The sequence below is a fragment of the Rhincodon typus genome, chromosome 21 (genome assembly GCF_021869965.1).
Source record: "Rhincodon typus isolate 14 chromosome 21, sRhiTyp1.1, whole genome shotgun sequence".
Classification (NCBI taxonomy): domain Eukaryota; kingdom Metazoa; phylum Chordata; class Chondrichthyes; order Orectolobiformes; family Rhincodontidae; genus Rhincodon; species Rhincodon typus.
Window position 1 is genome coordinate 35,830,937 of NC_063352.1, and position 19,625 is coordinate 35,850,561.

At 38.3% G+C, this 19,625-nt stretch overlaps 1 protein-coding gene across 2 annotated transcripts in view; it reads left to right on the forward strand.

The window, feature by feature from the left end:
- xpo6 (exportin 6) overlaps positions 1–19,625 on the forward strand; it is a 109,058-nt gene that overhangs the window by 49,598 nt on the left and 39,835 nt on the right. For both annotated transcript variants that reach the window (XM_020528600.2, XM_048609561.1), the window contains exons 9-12: positions 5,496–5,605; positions 13,840–13,948; positions 15,827–15,919; positions 16,471–16,540. In XM_020528600.2, the coding sequence (XP_020384189.2) occupies positions 5,496–5,605; positions 13,840–13,948; positions 15,827–15,919; positions 16,471–16,540 (382 nt within the window). The remainder of the gene's footprint in view (positions 1–5,495; positions 5,606–13,839; positions 13,949–15,826; positions 15,920–16,470; positions 16,541–19,625) is intronic.

Consider the following 19,625-nt stretch of genomic DNA (forward strand, 5'->3'; position numbering starts at 1 on the left):
CGATTGGTGACTTAGGCAGAGAGATGGCAGATGGAGTTTAATCTGGAAAAATGTGAGGTAATGCATTCTGGAAGGTCTAATCCAGACGGAAAATATACAGTAAATGGCAGAACCTTAAGAGTACTGATAGGCAGAGGGATCTGGGTGTACAGGTACACAGGTCACAAATTGAAAAAGGTAGTCAACAAGGCATATGGCATGCTTGCCTTCATCGGCCGGGGCATTGAGTCTAAAAATTGGCAGGTAATGTTGAAGCTTTATAGAACCTTGGGTCGCATTTGGAATATTGTATTCAGTTCTGGTCACCGCACTACCAGAAGGATGTGGTGGCTTTGGAGAGGGTACAGAAAATATTTACCAGGATGTTGCCTGGTATGGAGGGCATTAGCTATGAGGAGAGGTTGGAGAAACTTGGGTTGTTCTCACTGGAATGACGAAGGTTGAGAGGGGACCTGATAGAGGTCTACAAGTTTATGAAGGGCATTGACAGACTGGACAGTCAGAAGCTTTTTCCCAGGGTGGAAGAGTCAGTTACCAGGGGCCATGGGTTTAAGGTGTGAGGGGCAAGTTTTCAGAGGGTGGTGGGTACCTGGAACTCACTGCCGGGGGAGGTAGTGGAAGTAGATACTGTAGTGACTTTTAAAGGGCATCTTGACAAATATATGAATAGGATGGGAATAGAGGGATACTGTCCCCTGAAGGGTAGGGGGTTTTAGTTATGACAGGCAGCATGTTGGTGTAGGCTTGGAGGACCGAAGGGCCAGTTCCTGTACTGTAATTTTCTTTGTTCTTTGTAATTCAACCCCATTACTTCACCAGTTGCACTGTTAGTATAAATATGTTGATTAATTTACCAAAATGACCATATGCTTCACTTTTGCACTACTATCCAGAACAAAACATTCACCAGGTTTCTTTTCATGAATTCAAACTAATCCATGGCTCATAACTGAAGGGACAGGAAATTCAGTAGACACCTAAGTTAAATTGTGGACAACTGTAGCTGATAGTAAACTTTCAGTTCTGGTTGTGTTCAACCTAGATTTTATCCTTTTAGAAAATAGATACAGTTCAGCTTTTCAGATTTCATGAAACAGTCATAAATACTGGTTTTCTGAAACTTTGTTGGATTCCCAGGAGATTCTCAGGCACTTCTGAGAACAGAGTTTCAAGGAAGAGGCTTGCAGCTTTGGCTGTCTTTCTTACTGATTCCTGGGTTGGTAAACAGAATTTGAAGTCTGGAAGGAGTTACTAAGCAACCATAGTGCCGAAGTAAATGATAGCTGGTTTACAGCAAGTCAAACTGTTGTCCTAACTCCTGAAATGCCCCTGAAAAATCTATATCTTCCAATTTTTTTCCAATATTTTAAAATATAAATCTTGATACCTCAGGAACTAAGCCAAACAGCTTTAAATAATGTGTATGATTGTGGTGGTATTGCATTTCATTATTCACATTCTTTTAAAGCATTTGATAACGTTTGTCAGTGGTGGGGCTAGTTTAGTGCCAGATTGAATTGTTGACTATGCTTTTAAGGAGTAAAGCTTGTGTTGTAGAAACGTTGTTATATTGAATGTTTATAATTGAGTAAGCTTTTTTGGAAGAGGAAGGTTAGCAGGAATCTCCTATCTGTTTTGTTGCCTTGTGCCTTTTGCAAGAGCAAGTTCTAAGTAAACTTACATATGCAGTACAAGAGGTTAGCATTATTTCTGATTCCTAATTGCCCATGCAAACGGTTACAAGCTTCCTCCTTGAATCCCTGCAGATCGTGTAGGTATGCCTATCATGATGTTTTAGAGACAGTTCCAGGAATTTGACCTAGCCAGTAGTAGAGGTCATAGGCTTGGAAGGTGCTGTCTAAGGCGTTTTTGCAGTGTACCCCCTAGTACTGTAAGCGGTGGAGGGAGTGAATGCTGATGTTGTTAAATACCCCATTTGCATTTGAAACAGTGCAAGGAATCCTCTCTGAATCGATTCTGTGGCTGAGGAGGCTATCTCATGAGGAAAGGTAGAGCAGATTGAGCTTGTGCCTAAGTTTAGAATAAGAAGTGATCTTTTTGAAACACTTAAAATCCTGAGAGAGTTTGAGGTAAGTGCTGAGAGGATGGTTCCCTTTGTGGGTGGACCTAGAACTAAGGGACACGATTCCAAAATATAGAATCTTTGAGTTAAGATGCAGTAAGTAGAATTAAGGCCACAATTAGATGATCCATGATCTTGAGTGGCAGAGTAGACTCTAGGTCAAATGACTTGGTCTGATTCTACTTGGGCCTTTTAAACTTGAAAGGCCTCACCTATTGGGTGACAGGATTAGGGATATCTTTTCAGTGGCTAGAAATGGTTAAATCTAGTTATTGTAGTCCACATAGGAACACCTGAGGTCCTGCTGAAGAATATTAGTTTGCTCAAATTTAGACGCAAGACTTCATGGATAATTTCTAGATTATTGTCTGAGCCAGGCACAGAATTAGCGAGCAGACGGAAGAATTGACAAATGGCTAAAGGGCTGGTGTAGGAAAGGGGTTTCCATGCTATGGGTGTGCTAACATGTATTCTGGAACAGAAGGGCAGCACCAATTGAATGGGGTCCACCTTAACTGAGGTGGACTCGTGTTCTACTGGAAAAGTGGGGTGGAAATGTGGCAAAGGCCTTAAACTAAAGATGGGAGGTGGAGTGGGAAAGGGATCCAGAAGAAACATAAACAGTCTAAATGCAAGCAAAACAGCGCATGAGAACATTGGAAGGAGCAAATAAGGCAGAGCATGTGGAAATGGAATAAACTGTGTTTAAACTTGAGAAATCCTATTTAAAGTAAGTTAAAGTAATTGTACCCCAATAGTCAGCAACTGTAATAAAACAGGGGAGCTGGAATCGTTATGTTGGGATCAACCAGACATGATCTAGATTAGAGAGATGACCACACCATAAAATAATTTGTACTGGGAGTTAAACGTTAAAATGTGTTGTCACGCACTGTAGAGTGAGGAAAAAGGGAGGTGAAACTGCACTTACGATTTTTTTTATATAAGATGACCAACAGTTAAAGTGGAATCCTGTGGTTAGAGAGAGGACGAACAAAAATGGATCGACCAAACGAGCAGATGTGGTCTACTGACCACCTTGAATGGAATGAAGTTGTAGTAGAATTATGCAGAGAAAACGAGCATATGGAACACACTAGGGCATATCCTGATTTGAGATTTACTTGGTCAGAAAAGGTCTGCAAGGAAATAAAGTTGTTAATGTGTATTAGACACCTTTCTAAATTAAGATGTTAAATGCCAAACCACAAGGTTTGTCTGTTGTATAATAAGGAATGAATAGTAGATGAGTTAGGGTAATATCAAAGCTATAGTAACTATGATATGCAAGCCGTGTTAATAGACCCGAACAGCTGAATATAAAAGGCTGGGAATAGAACTTGGGGAAAATGAAATGAGCAACAAATTGTCATTTCTCAATGTAGATCAACATGGGTAATATTGTGATGTTCAGAAGGATGCTGAGAAACTATTCAAATATAAAAAGAACAAACTTTAGTTTACTCATTGAACTCCAGAAATGAATAAAGCCAAAAGGGAATAACTCGGGTTATAAACAGACAAAATTGAAAAAAATATATTGATGATAGAGGAGTACATAATCTGAAGAAAGAGATTAGGAGAGAAATAACAACAATTTGGGCAAAGAGGAACTTGAAAATTAAATAACAAAACAAAATAAGTACTTTACAGGCAATAGAGAGGTTATGAGAATGGATCCATTAAGAGGCAAGCTAAAGGTAACTGTAATGAAATATGTTTAAATCAGAAATGGTTTGGAATAATCTAATGGGGATGGGGTGAAGAACTCTGCCTTGGAAGGATTACATCTACGTTTTCTAAGACCATTTTAGGCAAGAGTCATATTTCTTTTAGAACTTTACTAACAAATGTCAGGATTGGCAGATATCAAATGTAACTCTTATATTCATGAAGGGATAACAATCAGATTAACATTGAAGGGAAAAATAGTGAAGTTTCTGCTAAGAGAATAGAACAACATCTGGATAGTTAGCATGTTTCAGAAGTGGGGGTTGGGAGGCAAGAAAAGCTTGACAAATCACTTAACATGTTGACATAATGGATGTTATGTAACTGGATTTTTAAAAGGCCTTCAATAAGATGCCCCATAGTAGATTAGATCAGGGTATAAGTGATAAAATTAGTTAGTGGCTTGAAGACCAAGCAGGGCTGTAGAAGTAAGGATGGTTATTCAGAGTGGCAGAAGTGTTCCACTAAGAAGAATTTTGGGACTACAGCTTACAACTTTAAAGATGAGAACTTTGAAATCAAGCACAATTTCTCAATATACAGATCATATCAGGTTGCTTGGGTTCGTCAAAACAGGAGGATTAATACATTACAGGAGGAACATTGAACAATGTACAAATGACTGGCAACTTCTGATTTAAGGCAGATAAATGAACATGTCTATTTTGATAGAGAGAATAGGTTATTTTCTCTTGGCATCACTTACTACTAGGTGTCATGTATTACTACGAAGATACAAATCATAAATTTTGCCACAGGTTAGCAAGGCTATAAACAGGTGTAGGCTTTGTTCCTATGGAGATTGAATTGAAAAGTAGGAAAGTTGTGCTAACATATTCACTTTGCTTAGTACAGGTTTCAATTACTGTGCAGCTCTAATTGCCATATCATGAAAATAGAGACATTGAAGAAGATGCCAAGCAAATGTACAAAGATGACATCAGAAATGTGTGGATTTGCAAATCACAAAAGGATTGGTGGCTGGATCAGGTTTTTTCTGTTGGGCAAAATGTCCAGTGACTTAATGGAGATATTTACAATTGTGAAAACTTTTGACAGTGGATAGAGAGAATACTTCTCTCTGGAAAAACACAAGGCTATATTTCATCAATGTAAAACTGTCACTAAGATGCCATACAAGGGATTCAGAAAAATCTTTTTTGAGGGTCAGTCACATTAGTTGGCTCGGTGGTTGGTTTGCAACATGAAGTGATGCCAACAGAGTTTGTTCAGTTCCAGCCCTGGCTGAGGTTACCATGAGGGCTGTCCTCCATGAACTCTCCCCTCACCTCTCAGATAAGGTAAATTTTCCGTAGCCTTATGAGACCGTAGGGCTGTGCCTCTTTTTAGAGAGAGACGACTGGTGGTGGTGTAACATGAAGGTCACTATGCCTCACTGAGCTAACGGATCACCATTCTGGATATGACAGTCAAGATTGAGAAAATGGAAATTGTTACCACAGTGGTTGAATCGTACAGCTAAATTTAAATGAAGCTAGACAAATATTTGAAGGTAAAGGGAATGGAATGTTATGATGGGTTTAGTGGGGCATTAGCACCCTGAATGGACTATTGGAGTCAAATGGTCTGTATGTATATGCATCTAATGTCCATGTAATTCTATATATGTAACCAGTTGGTAAAAGCAGCAAACGTAACTTCTGGTGTTTTATTGTTACAGCCCAGTCATGAGGGTTATTTCTCCTGCCTTGACATATGGACAATATTTCTGGACTACCTAACAAGTAAAATCAAGAGTCGGCTGGCTGATCGGGATGAGGTACTAAACAGGTCAGCTGCTATACCTTAGTATTTGTCTTGTTTTCTGTGATGAATGGTTTAGCATAGGGCACTTCATAATATTCTGAAATAATGATTTACAGTCTGCATTGTCAAAATTTGAGGAGGTCTCTACATTTGTTTTTGTCTCCACTTCATTTCCACATTGGGCATTTTTATTAATCCTTGGCCTTGAACACTTTTTTATTTTGGTTTTCTATTAGTTGAGTATAAGATATAAATCAATTTTCATTCTGTGCAGTATTTACTCATTGCTTGGATCATAAGTGCTTTTAGCAGGAATTGGGCTTTCAATAACTACCCAATGATTTTAATAAAACTGGAGTCTCTACATAGTTCGGCTGATTTGAATAACTCAAAACGTCAGATGAGCGAAAGCCAGCTGAGTATAACTTCTCAACCCCACTCTAATTTTATTGCTGCAATGATTGTTGATTGCAAGGGGAAGTGACAATAAAATGATCAATTATTTTAATTCTCCAAGTAATTTAGAAAATGGTGGTCCAAAATGACATCTGTTTGATACGGTTGATTTAAAAATATCTAAATCTTAGACTTTGGTAACTTTATCGTAGTTCGATGTAGAAATATAATATAGAATTTCCTCCATTCATATTCAGTGATTATTCTGCTTTCTGTTGGTCTCTTAACCACAGCTGTGGTGATACAAATAGATTAGTGATAGGATATAGTGACTTGCACTGTCACGAACCTAAGACTATAATATAAAGATAATGAAAAGCTCACTCATCCAATTAAAAGTCCCTAATGTTCTCAGTCTGATGTCTTGAACGCCAGTTGCCTCTGCCATGCCTATCAAATCATGACACATAGTTATAATTTCCTTGAGTTTCTCTTAAATCATACAATGAACATCTTTCTTTCCACCAATTTATTTCTTTCAGGTGTTGCTACAGTTATTTGACTAAAGCCTGTGACTTTGAAAATCTGAAGCTTATATTTAATAAGTTCAAAGATTCAAGATTACTAATGATGTCTATTGAGCTATAGAGTTGGCTAAATGTTTGAGCCTGCTTGTGAGAGTCTGTGAAATCCAATATTTCTAATTGGTTAGATGTCAGCTTATTTTCTCAAATGTATCATGACCTGAAAGGAATACTTAGGTTGTTAACTTTTAAATAATGATAGCAAACTGAAATACTACTGGACCTTTTTTTTCTATTAAAGACTGCTCATCACCAGAGAATTTAATTCTAAGATGTAGTAGATGAAGTCAATTATTTATCCAGTCTATTCCAGCTTGAGTGATTTGAAGGCTGAGGGTTATTTTCAAGATGTTCGACTTGGTTTAACCAGTGTAGGGATGCCAGTTCCATTAGAAACCAAGTAAGAGTATTCATGACTTCTTGAACAACAGTCATAGCTAAATTTGATGGTTGGAATCACTTTCCCACAGAAGAGGCAGGTTCTTGATGTGGATTCCCAAAATATACCTAGTGAATGTACCTTTCAGATGACTAGCTTGTAGTAGTGTACTATTACGAGTCTCAGATAACAGAGGCACCCTACAAATTACCAGAAGCGAAATACTGCTGGTGCTGGAATCTGAAATAAAGCTAGGCACTGCTGGAGCGTGCAACAGCTCATGCGGAATGTGGCGTAGATGCAGGTTAATGTTTCAGATTGGTGACCTTTCATCAGAACTACTCTGGTTGAAGGCAATTGACCTGAAAAGCTAACTTTGTTCCTCTATCCACAGCTGCTGTCTGACCTGGGTTTGTCATTTACTACCGGGTTCAGTGTTGACAGAAGTAACAAAATTTGGTAGATATACAATCTGAGCTGCACAAACCCTGCTAGGAATTTCACCTGGTGCATCTACATGTACTCCTTTTCTGTTAGGGGACTGAACTGGCCAAACAGTGCATACTGCATGGTCTGGCAATATCTGATCCACAGTCAGCCTTGGAGATGTGCAGTTTTTGTTTCCCAAACTATCCAAATTTGTCTGACAGTTGTGGTGCCACTTCAACATGATGTCATTCCCTTGTATAAATAATGATTTTATAGATCACTCAAACATAGTTTACTGCCTTTTTCACAACAGGAAGTAGATTTCTGTATAAGATTATTTCATGACTCTGCAAAGTGGGAACTGTTCTGACTTCACATTGAAACTGCAACTTGCATTGTTGCCTGTCTGAGCTTCTCGTAAAAGTAAATTCCACAATGTGAGTAGAACATGGTGCCTTGTTAATGTAGTGAGCAAGTTTTTGATTGTTCTCTGACGTGATCTGAGAAACTTATGGCTATAAGATGATTTGTGCTAACACTACTTTCTCTTGCAGCTGTATGCTGGTAAGCTGAGTTTCATAGCCTGGAGATTATCTTGTGCATTGCTTTTAGTAAGAATGCTGCATCTGCTTGTTGGACCAATGATGGAAAATGTGCAGAGAGCTGCACACCCCTACAGAGCATATTAACCTGCATGCTCTGATTGTTTGTTTGATTTTCCTTATTTGAACATAGGAGCAAGAGTAGACCATTAAGCCTTATGAGCCTGCTCCACCATTTGAGATCATGACTGATCAGCTACCTTTTTAGTACCAGATTTTGATGTGATCCCCATTTCCTGGATGTCATTTTGTAACTAAATCTCTGTCATGAATTTAATGGCTTCGTCCACTGCCCCTCTGGTTGAGATTTTGAGATTCGGAGTCCTGTCAGTAAAGGCATTCTTCCAATTTCAGACTGAATGAAAGGCAAACCAAAATAAGGCCTGTATCCTGATTCTAGACCCTACAAATGGGACTTTTTTTTTGGACGGGGGTGGGAAGGAATCCTCATCTGACCTAAAAGGTGATCCCTAATTTTAAAACAGTGCCCACTGGTTCTGGATTAACCCACAAGAGGAAACATTCTTCACATGTCCACCTTGTCAAGACCATTCAGGATCTTATACCTTCAATCCAGCCACCCTTGCGCTTCCAAATTAGTGAAAATAAGCCAGGCTGTCCAATCTATCCTCAAGACCACCCAATTATTCAAGCTATCAATTAAGCAAACCTCCTTTGAACTGCCTTCAATACATATGCATCCTTTTAAACAAGGAGACCAGAACTACACATTGGTAAGACCATATCTCACAAACAATGCTATGTATAACTGAAACATAACATTCTTTATGTTCAATTCTTCCCGTGCTAGAAAAAAAATTCCATTTGCTGTCTTGATTACATGCTGCAAATGTGTGTTAAGGTTTTGTGCACTAAAACACCTAAATCCTTGGAGTTTTCCATTTAAATAATGCTTTGCTTTTTCATTTTTCCAAGTGAACAACTTCATATGTTCCTACATTGTATTCCATCTACTAGATTTTTGCCCATTCACTCAACCTATTACCTGCAATCTCCATTGTCTTCGCAATATGTTTTCCTCTCTTGACTTTCATCTGCAAGTTTAGCTGCCATACTTTTGCTCCTGATATCCAAATCATTGATGTAGCTTGTAAAACATAGAGGCTCTGGCACAGACCCCTGCAGGATTCCATCAATCATATTGCAAATCAGACAGAGACCTAGTCTACAGACTTCCACTTATTCACCGTGCATGTACTGCTTCGAAGAATTCTAACAAATTAGTCAAACACAGCATGGTTTCACCAAAGGGAAACTGACTTTGTTTTTTTGTTTCTAGTTACCTTCAGTTTTTCTGGGTACCCAGTTATCTCTTCGATTCTAACACATTCTCCACAACAGATGTCAAGATAACTTGACTATAGTTTCCTGTTTTTTTTTGACCCTCTCCTCCTCCTCCCTTTATCTCTGCTCCTGCGCTCACTCCCACCTCTTCCCCCACACTTAGAGGGATCATATTCCAGTCTGATGGAATCTTTGGATTGAGGGACCTTTGGAAAATAAACACCAATGTTTGCATTACTGTCTCCTATAGCAACCTTTTTTGAAACTATAGGACGAAATTTATTTAGACCGGGAGACTTGTCATTGAGTACTGTTTCCCTTTATGATTATAATTTCACTAAGTTCCTCTCTTCCTTCCACCCCCTGATTAAAGCTCTCACTGAAAAGTTTTTGTATCCGCTACAGTAGACACAAGCAAAATATCATGCATTATCTCGCTATTTCCTCAATATCTGCTGTTAATTCACCAGTCCAACTCCCTAGAGGAACAATGCTCACTTTTTTCCCTTCCTAAATACCTGTAGGAACTTTGAGATTTGTCTACTAACTTCCTGTGAGAGACTTAATCAAAAGTCTTCTGAAAATCCAAATACGTGATGTCCGCTGGTTCCCTTTATCAGTTCCGCTAACAACATCAAGCGTGATTTCCCCCTTTATAATTGTCAACTCTGTCCAATCATACAATTTATTTTCTAAATATCTAGTAATCGCGTCCTTTATAATTGATTCTAGAATTTTTCCTGCTAATGTCAAGTTATCAGGTTTGTGTGGTTCCCTGGTTCCTCGCTCTGGCTTGATCCTTTCTTAAACAGTGGAGTTACATTTGTATTAATTTCCCGCTGCAAGTAATCCTGTCTCTGCTTGTAATAGACTCTGATTTTCTTTCATCCTTTTCTTGTTTGACATCTATAGAAACTTTTGTGATCTGTTTTTGTTACCTGCTGTTTTACATATCTGTTCTATCGTTTTTATCAATTTCTTGGTCCTCCTTTGCCAATTATAAAATTATCACAATAGTCAGGTGTACTTTTTTTGGCAACTCTAAGACTTTGATCAGTGCTATCTTTAACTTCCTTTGTTAGCTGTGGTATTCTTGGTTTTTTCTCTTGGGTATTTTTTGCCTAAAGAAATGTATATTTTTAACCAAGCATTAATTATTTAAATACTAGCAATTTCTGTACCTACTATCAAGTCTTTTAGTGTATTTTTACAATCCACCACAGCTAACTTACCCTTCACACCCTGACAGTTGTCCTTATTTCGATCTTAGGACCCTAGTTTTGAATTGAACGGCATTTCTTTAAATTTAATGAAATGTTTTGTATCATGTTATGGTCTTTATGCCTGAAAGATTCTTCACCAGAAAAATTATTAATTAGGCCCCTCTCATTGCATAATGCTAAATCTAAGATAGCCTGTCCTACTTGATTCCTCAATGTGTTGCTCAAAAACTACCTGAACACATTCCAGGAATTCTTCTGCAGCATTGGTACTTGTTAGATATTTCCCAGCCTATACTTGCATTGAAGTTATCCATGATTTACTGCATTCCCTTTATTAGACGTACCTCAGATTTTCCTGATTTTTTGTTTTTACTGTAATCTACATTGCCATTACTGTTTGGCCTATAAAATTACTTCTACGAATGTTCGCTGCTCCTCACTATTTTGTAACTTGCTCAAATTTTACATGTTTTTCTAATTAAGAATCCCCCCTCAATCCTTCCTGTCACTTATTTTGAGCACTACTGACCTTTCCTTTTCACTTCACCTCACCTCCTCAAATGTCATTCAGTTCCAATTTTGGTCACCCTGCAGCCAGAGCTCCATCAATTCAAGTGGCTCCTCCGTTGTTGTGATTAACTAGATAATTGGTGAATATCAGTTTTGTTTCAGTGACATTTTTGTTTTCATGACATACATCTCCCTTTATTGTGAAAACAAGGTGCTATAAGTTTCAGGTGGGAATGAAATGGCTGAACCCAGAAATTTTAAAACACTGTCAAATGTACTGAGCCACTTTTATTAAAATCTCTCTTCACTGATGTTTTAGGAGAGAGAAAACTGCTGAAGGGGCTGTTACTATTGGAATTTCAGTCAAGCTTATTGATGCTCCACTAATCAATAAGATCACAGCTGATATGCCTCTGCCGTTGACTCCTGATCATCTCCTCATAGCCCTTAACTCCCTGACAATACAAAAATCTCACTAATTCCTCTAATACTTTAAATGAATCAGCCTCCACAACTCTGGGGAAGATCATTCCAGACATTCGCTAACCTTGAGGTGGTGTAATTCCTTTGCATCTAAATTTTAATTGAGTGTCCTGTTATTACGCAACTGTGCCCCCTAGTTTCAGATTTCCCCATCATGGAGATATGTTTTCAACATCTACCCTGTCGTCTCTCTCAGAATCTTGTATGTTTCAATAAGATCACCCCTCAATCTTCCAAATGAATAGAGGCCTGATCTGTTTTGTTACTCTTGATAAGTTAACCCCTTCATCTTTGGAATCAGCCTGGTGAATTTTGAACTGCCTCCAATGCCAGTAATCCTTCTTTAAATAGGGGGACCAAGACTCTACATAGTACTCCAGGTTCAGTCTCACCATTACTCTGTACAATTGTTGTAAGACTTACCTGTTCTTTAAACTGTAACCCCCTCGCCATCAAGGCCAGAATTCTATTTGCTGCCTTAAGTAGCTGCACCTGTATGCTAACTTTTGTTTTATCTGTGGCCAAGAACACCCACATCCCTCTGTCCTGCACCCTTTTTGGAGTTTCCCTCTATTTGAATCATTGTATACCTTTTGTATAAAAATGAGACCTTGTGCTTCCTGACATTAAAGTCCATTTGTCAAGTTTTTCCCCCAACTTCTCAATCTTTCCAAATCCCCTTACAAATTTGTCCTCATCACAATATGCCCGCCCATTTATTTCCTTAAGATTTTTTTAACAATGCTGTCTACTCCCTATTCCAAGTCATTAATATAGATAGATCACTAGTGGTGTAGGGCCAAGTCTTGTGGCACTCCACTAGTTAAGACATTATCCCCCTTGCCATGAGTTCCTAACCAGTTGTGCTATCTTTATTGAATGTATTCTAGAAATCCAAATACATTACTTCTGTTTTTCCCATTATCAACTCTGTTCATTATATCCTCAAAGAACTCCAGTAAACTTGCTGAATGTGATTTCCCTTTTACAAAACTATGGAGCCTCTGTTTGATTGGATTAGTTTACTCTAAAGGCCCTGTGAGTTTTTCCTGAATAATGGAATCTAGTATTTTCCCAATGACAGGTGGAAGGCTAACAGGGTTATAATTTCTTGCTTTCTGTCTCACACCCTTGAAGCTGAGCAATACATTTTACAATTTTCAAATGTGCTGGAACTTAGTGAATTCTGGAATGTTTTGACTAATGGTTCCACTATCTCTGCAGCCACCTCTTTAAACATTGCTGGATAGCAGCTATTGATCCTAGTAACTTGCTGACTTTTAGTTGTCAAACTTTGCCCCTTGTGATAGAGATTGTTACAGAATCTTTCATCCCATTAGCACCTTGGGTGTGTATGGTGTCCTCTGCCTAGAAAAGCAATGCAAAATACTGGTTTTAAATTGATGTGCCATTTCACTGTTCCCCTTTTATTAATTTCCTCAGTTTCAGCCTCCTGGAGTTTCCAACTCACATTAGCTACTCTTTTTATATATGCGTGTAGAAACACTTTTTTATATTTTTGCCATTTTACATTCATGATCAGTTTTCCCCCTGCTTATTAGCTTTTTGGTCATCTGTTTTTTAAAATGCCCTAATTAACTGCCCCACTGCTTTGCATGCCATTGCTTTTGATTGGATACTTTCCCTTGACTGCCTTTGATAATTATGGGTAGTTCATCCTTCTCGTGGAGTTTATTTTTGACAAGAATAAATTTTTGTTGTCTTTATGAAATATCTGCTTAAATGTCTGCCTATGCTCCACCAGCTAACTTTTTTCTTTTTTTTTCCCTCAGCCTGCTTTAGACCACTCTGTGTGTATCTATATATCTGTAATCACACTTGAGTTGAAAGCACTGGTTAAGACCTGAATTTCTTCCTCCCCTCTTACTTTCCAGCCTGTGAGATGCATAAAACATAATTGTATTATGAGCTGATGTGATGCAACCAAAATACAACATCCAGAAACTATTGTATGACCCAGGTCATAAGTGATCTAATTCCGCCTCTGACCTTATGATTTGATACTTTCTCCTGTCCTTTTGTATGAATGTTGTCTGATGTCCTCATTTTAGGGAAGGAAGCCTGATTAGGCAAGTCTAAGATTCTTGGGGGCTATTGAAGTCCAAGAAAAAGGTACAAGAAAGAGGTTCAGGACTTGTGTTGAGAGGCATTCTTAAAATGAGACTGTTCCCATACTTGTATATACCTAGAATAGTTTCTACTGGAGTAGGAGGCAGAGTTTGTGGTTGATTTTGTACTAAGTGAGAACATTAGCTTTTCTGCCCTAAGTCGTTTTGTGCTAAGATTTATTGCCTTAAGATTGCCCCAACTGCTTTGCTTTCCCCAGGTACAAGGGTGCACTAGTTCTGCTGCTGACCGAAGTTTTACGTCGGATACAGTTCCGCTTTAATCAGGCCCAGCTGGAAGAACTTGATGATGAGACACTGGATGATGATGTAAGTGAGCTGGGGACATTGGTGAGGATTAGCCCCCTGAATTACTAAGGGTATGCGACATACTATATTTGACAAGTTATTCTATTGTTGAGCAGCCTAGTAAGAAGCAAAACTTGACCTGGTAAGTCTCCAATTCAGATAAATGTTCTTGATGTCAAAACATATTTTTATCTCTGCAGAATAAGTTGGGAGAGGTGGGGGTCTAGTCAGTTTACCTTTTAAATTGTAATGATCATTACGATTTATAAAATTGCACTAAACTTCATATTTGTTAAGAATCTTCAAATTTGAGTTAACTGCTCTTTTTGGTATCCAGTCTAAGATAATTGTTAGTTGTTTAGGAGCAATCGTTGATCAAGATTTTCCTGCTTGGTTCATTGGATTCTTCCTATTACCGTACAGTTGTTGCAGAAATTTTTTTTGGAGTGGATTCTTTGTTTACAGCACTCCCTGTAAGGAGCTGAACTGTCTGAGTTCAGAGCAGTATTTATTCAAAAGTATCATTGCAACTAGTGGGTACTACACCTAATTGGTTTCCATATAAATACTGCTCTGAACTCGTACAGTTTAGATTCTAACAAGGGATGTACTGGGAATAAAGAATCTCTCTCTTTCTTTTGCTTTTTGTGCTTGCCCCCATCTCTGCAATTAATCTAGCGTTTATTGGTAAACACTGGACCCAGCTATCCTGTTCCTATGTTTTTGTCCTGCAGTTCATACAGTTTGCTTAAAGATGGTTTTTAACAGGGCATTCATGGTACAGTGGTAGTGCCCCACCTCTGGACCAGAATGTCCAGTTCCACTTGCTCTGGAGATGTCGTCATAAGATGTATGAAGGGGCTGATTTTAAAAAGTAATTGCATGACCTTTCATTTCCCCTTGTTTAATATTTTTTTTTCTTCCACGGAAGACCACAGTTGTAGATCTGCTATTTTTTGTCTCCATTCTTGTCTCTTCTAAAACGCGCACATGCTATAAATTTACATACAATGTCAGCCATTCAAGTGATACTGGTATTTTTGGGCTTAACATCCTGTTTGCTTTCAATGACTTCAAAATAGCTGACATTTGGATTTACCTCTTTTTTCAATTCAAAACAAAAATACCCTTTAATTCTAAAGATGCTTACTGGATTCTGATGTCTCTTGACCACCCATTTAAGGTACTGATTTTGACTGTGTTGAGAACTATAGGGTTGGATTGTTCTTTTCAGATCAAGGTGCTGTAGAAAGTGTTAATGTAAAATATTTGTGATGCCTTTAAATGCAAGATGTCCAAATCTTGAAGGCTAGCGTTGTAGAACAGGAATTGCATATCGCATCATTCAACCCATTAGAGCCCATGTCATTATACGGCACTGGTTTTGGGTGATTTTTTTTGTAGCAGTTTTACATAAACGACTGAGGTAGTGAGCTGGTTTGTTTCAAAAGAGCTGTCTAATCTGCTTATTGCAACACTACCATTCATCATTTATTTATTTTTGTGTACGGACCCTCAGTTGAATAAAGAAAGAATAAGTTTGCATTTATCAAGTGCATCTTGTGACCTTGGGTCCCAAAACGCCTTACAGTATAAACCAGTATATGCGACGTAAAAACAAACAGTTCTGAAGAAGGATCACTGAATCTGAAACCTTTAACTCTGGCTTTTCTGTCCACAGATGCTGCCAGACCTGCTGAGTTTCTCCAGCAATTTGTTTTTATTTCAGAATTCCAGCATCTGCAGTTTTTTGTCTTATTTGAGTATATGTGTAGTGTAGTCAAGTAAATTAGCAACTAAAGCAGCGTACTTGCGCACACAGCTTCCTCATTTTACAGCAGGTTTATTGCGGTTTATGCTTGAGAAGCTTGCAACATTTTTGCTTCTCTTTGACTGCAGCAACAGACTGAATGGCAGCGTCATCTACGTCAGAGCTTGGAGGTTGTGGCCAAAGTGATGGAGCTCCTTCCTTCTCATGCGTTTTCTACAATCGTAAGTGATAGTTACTAGATCACATGAATGTAGCATTTGTACAATGCATTGTTAAGCTGGACTGTGTTTGGTGTAATGTGTGACTTTTTAAGTACAGAGTATATCAGGAGAAATGCAGCACTTTGTTTCTGCACTAGGCAGTAACAAATGCTCCCAGGTCTCTCGCTCAGCATGGTTTAGATCTCCCTCAACAAACCAATGATTTTCCAGTTTCTATTTTGAGAGAGCAACCCAGTGCAGAAACCTAATTTGTAATATTCCATACCAGAGGTTTTTTGAACTGAGAATTTGACTGCTAAAAGATGAATTGAAACTGTCCTGGAGTTCACTCAGCCTAGGCTATGAAATAAGTGTCCGCTGCCTGGTGTATTCAGACCTTTGAGAGCCTTCTGTTTCATTGTGGGTTAGAATCAAGCTTCAGAGCTAAGGGGCCATTGTCTAATGTATTGCAACCAATCTCTGCAAAGAATTTCCTTTACTTAGAGCAAATGCTTTGAGGGGTTGATTAATTGGTTTAAGAACTACTTTGATCTTCTCTTTTCTGTTCCCAGTTCCCCATCTTGCAAGACAACCTTGATGTGTACTTGGGATTACAACAATTTGTCGTAACCTCAGGACAAGGTATGGGATTGGGTTCCTGTTAACAGCTGACAATGTGAAACCTCGTTCTGTAATATTACTATGAACTTGGGTGTTGTGCATATATTGAGGTATTTGGTTTTATAAAATAAAATTGAGAATAACAGCTGACACGCTTTAAATATAAATCTGATAAATTGGTGCACCATGCAAACTCCAAGATTAAACGTAAACCTGTTTGGGAAAACATTCTAATATTCTTGCAGGTTCTAGTAATGAGATGATATCTAAGCACCCCTAGTTATTGGTCAGGACTGTGCATCACAATGTAATACCGATTATTGGTGAGGAAGTCTACTCCATTGTTATATAACTTTTTTTTTCAGCCTTGCTTCTGAGGCACCTTCCTGTGATGTTAAAAATTCCATCCACCACTTGTAACACAAATGTTTGTCTTGTTTAAAACAAAAAGTATAATTGTTTTATTTTTGACTCCTATTCTGTTTTTGATGTTGAGCAACGTTTCTCCATTCTGTCAATTTTCAACCTTAAGGACATAGATTCTGTCAGAATTAAAACATCTTTTTGAGCCTTGAGTTGCACATCTGATGTCATTGGCAGTAGTTTTTTATAATTGCTAAAGGACTTTTACACTGTGTGCTTCATCATTCCTAAGCAAGCTCCCCTTCACCATATCTGGTGCTGTGAAGTAGGGAGGGCAGATGTGTACGTCATTGGGGTTTGGTCATATGATCGTTTCCATCCAATTTGAACTTATTGAAGCATGGGCATCTATAATTGCATTAATTGCCTTTTAATTGTCCCTATTCACTCCATGTAGATCCCTCATAATTTTGTACACCATGTTCTTTGGTGTTAAGATTTGTATATACAAATCCAATATTAACTTGTTCATTTTGAGACTTTAACCAGTAAAGCAGCAGGAGATATTTTAGTGCAGTGACTCCGGAAACTTTGTGTTATAAATAATATCTGTTAAAGCAGAAAGGTGACTTCACGGCTCTCCAACTCTGCCTCAAAAATATTTAATGGTATTTCATCTACTGCCTTTTAGGGAAGGGAATTTGAAAGGAAAAATATTTCTTCATCTGTCGTAAATGGGTGACCCCTTTTAAACTAAACTCTTTACCCCTAGTTCTAGATTCTTCCACCAAATGAAGCATCCTTTCCACATCCACCCTGTCAAGTAAACCTTCTCTGAACAGCATCTAGTGCATTAACTTACTTTCGTAAGTATGGTGATCAGTACTGTACACAGTACTCTGGACGCTATCTCACCAATGCCCTATCTAACTGAAGCATAATCTTGCATTCAGTTCTCTTTGCAATAAAACATAACATTCGAAACTTTCTTAAGGAGCCAACTTCACATGAAATATCAACTGTTTTCATTCCACAGATGCTGCCAGACCTGAGTTTCTCCAGCAGTTTGGTTTCAGATCTCCAGCATTTGCAGTTTTGTTTTATTATGATGCCCTATTAACTTTCCTTAAGTTGTCAGTTTGTGTTCTGTTATTGTCACTTTGAATTTTTAACTAAGATAATATAGTTTGAGATATTCTTTGCCTTTTCTTTAACAAAGGAGTAGTCAGGAGCTAAAATTGATATCCTTGAACTCGTGTCTTGATTTTTTAATTTGATTGAAATTTCCATTAGATCATACGCTTATCACTGACCATTTGCTTTTCCTTAGCCATCTATTAGCTGATGTTTGTTTTTGTTTCTGCTAGTCGAAACAGTTTGTTACCCTTTTATGCTACAAATGTAAGAGGTTGCTTACAACTTCAACTATCTTAAACTAGTACAGAAAATCAAAGTACTAATACAGGGTTCTCTAGCAAACTTAAAGGACGTAAAAAGAATGAAATATTATTCACTAAGTCTTCAAGTTGTGAAAGTCTAAAGAATCATAGTTACTAACTTTATAAAGTTAGCTCTAATGGTCGCATTTTTTCAAAAGAATGGGTTTATTTGAATTCTAAGAATTTTTTTAAAAGGTATTGCATAGCTGTGATTTTTTTTCTTAAAACCCCATTTGTAATGACACCCTTTTTGCAGAGCCTTCCAGTCTCTCAACTTGTCAACTATTACCCACTGCTTCCTGCAATTGAAACAGTTTTTGATCCATTTGCCACTTTCCCTTGGATTCCAAGTACTTTTTTTTTCTTTTTGACCAGCTTGCCACATGGAATCTGGACAAAGGGCTTTCCAGAATCTGTAAACCCATCTATTGCACTGCTGTCAACAACTCTAACTGTCACCAAGTTCCTTCAGGGCACTGTTTAGCTAAAGTTACAGCTCATGAACTGAAGGCAAATTATTTATCTGGTTAGGAAATTGGCTGAGCAGCAAGAAATGATTAGCAAGTATCTAATTGGCAGAATGTGACTAGTGGTCTTCTGCAAACATCTGTGGTAGGCCCCCAACTATTTACAGTACTTTTTTTAACAACCTTTGTAACGAAAAATACATAACCAAGATGGGTGATTTTATAAACAGTACAGATAGCTTTAATATAACAATTAATTAAATAAATGGACAAGTCTGGACCATTTTACCTTCTTACCTCCATTTTACCTTCTTACCTCCTCCCTCCCCAGTATCCTTCCAGGTGAAGCAGCACCTTACTTACACTTCCCACAGTCTGGTCCCCTCCACACTGGGGATACGAAGCATAGTTTGGGTGACCACTTTGCAGAACATCTACATTCTGCTCACAAAAAATACCCTGATCTTCCAGTTGCCTTTCACTTTAATGCACCACCCTGTTCCTTGGCCAACCTCTGTCTCAGGCTTGCTGCAGTGTTCCAGCGAAGCTCAGCACAAGTTGGAAGAATGACACCTCGTTTTCTGCTTGGGGACCCTGCAGCCTTCTGGACTCTATATTGAGTCCAGAACTTAGATGCCTGAACTCTCCATGTCCTAGCCCCCTACCCCCCCACATCTGGCCTTATTACATATCCTGTCATTACACACAACCTATTGTTAGCCACAGTCTCCATCAACAACTATTCACGCTCCTAGCCAGATCATTATTAATTCCTTTGTCCAGCTGTTCTTCTGTCTTTGGGCTCTATCCCAACTTATTGTTTACTCCTTGGCCCTC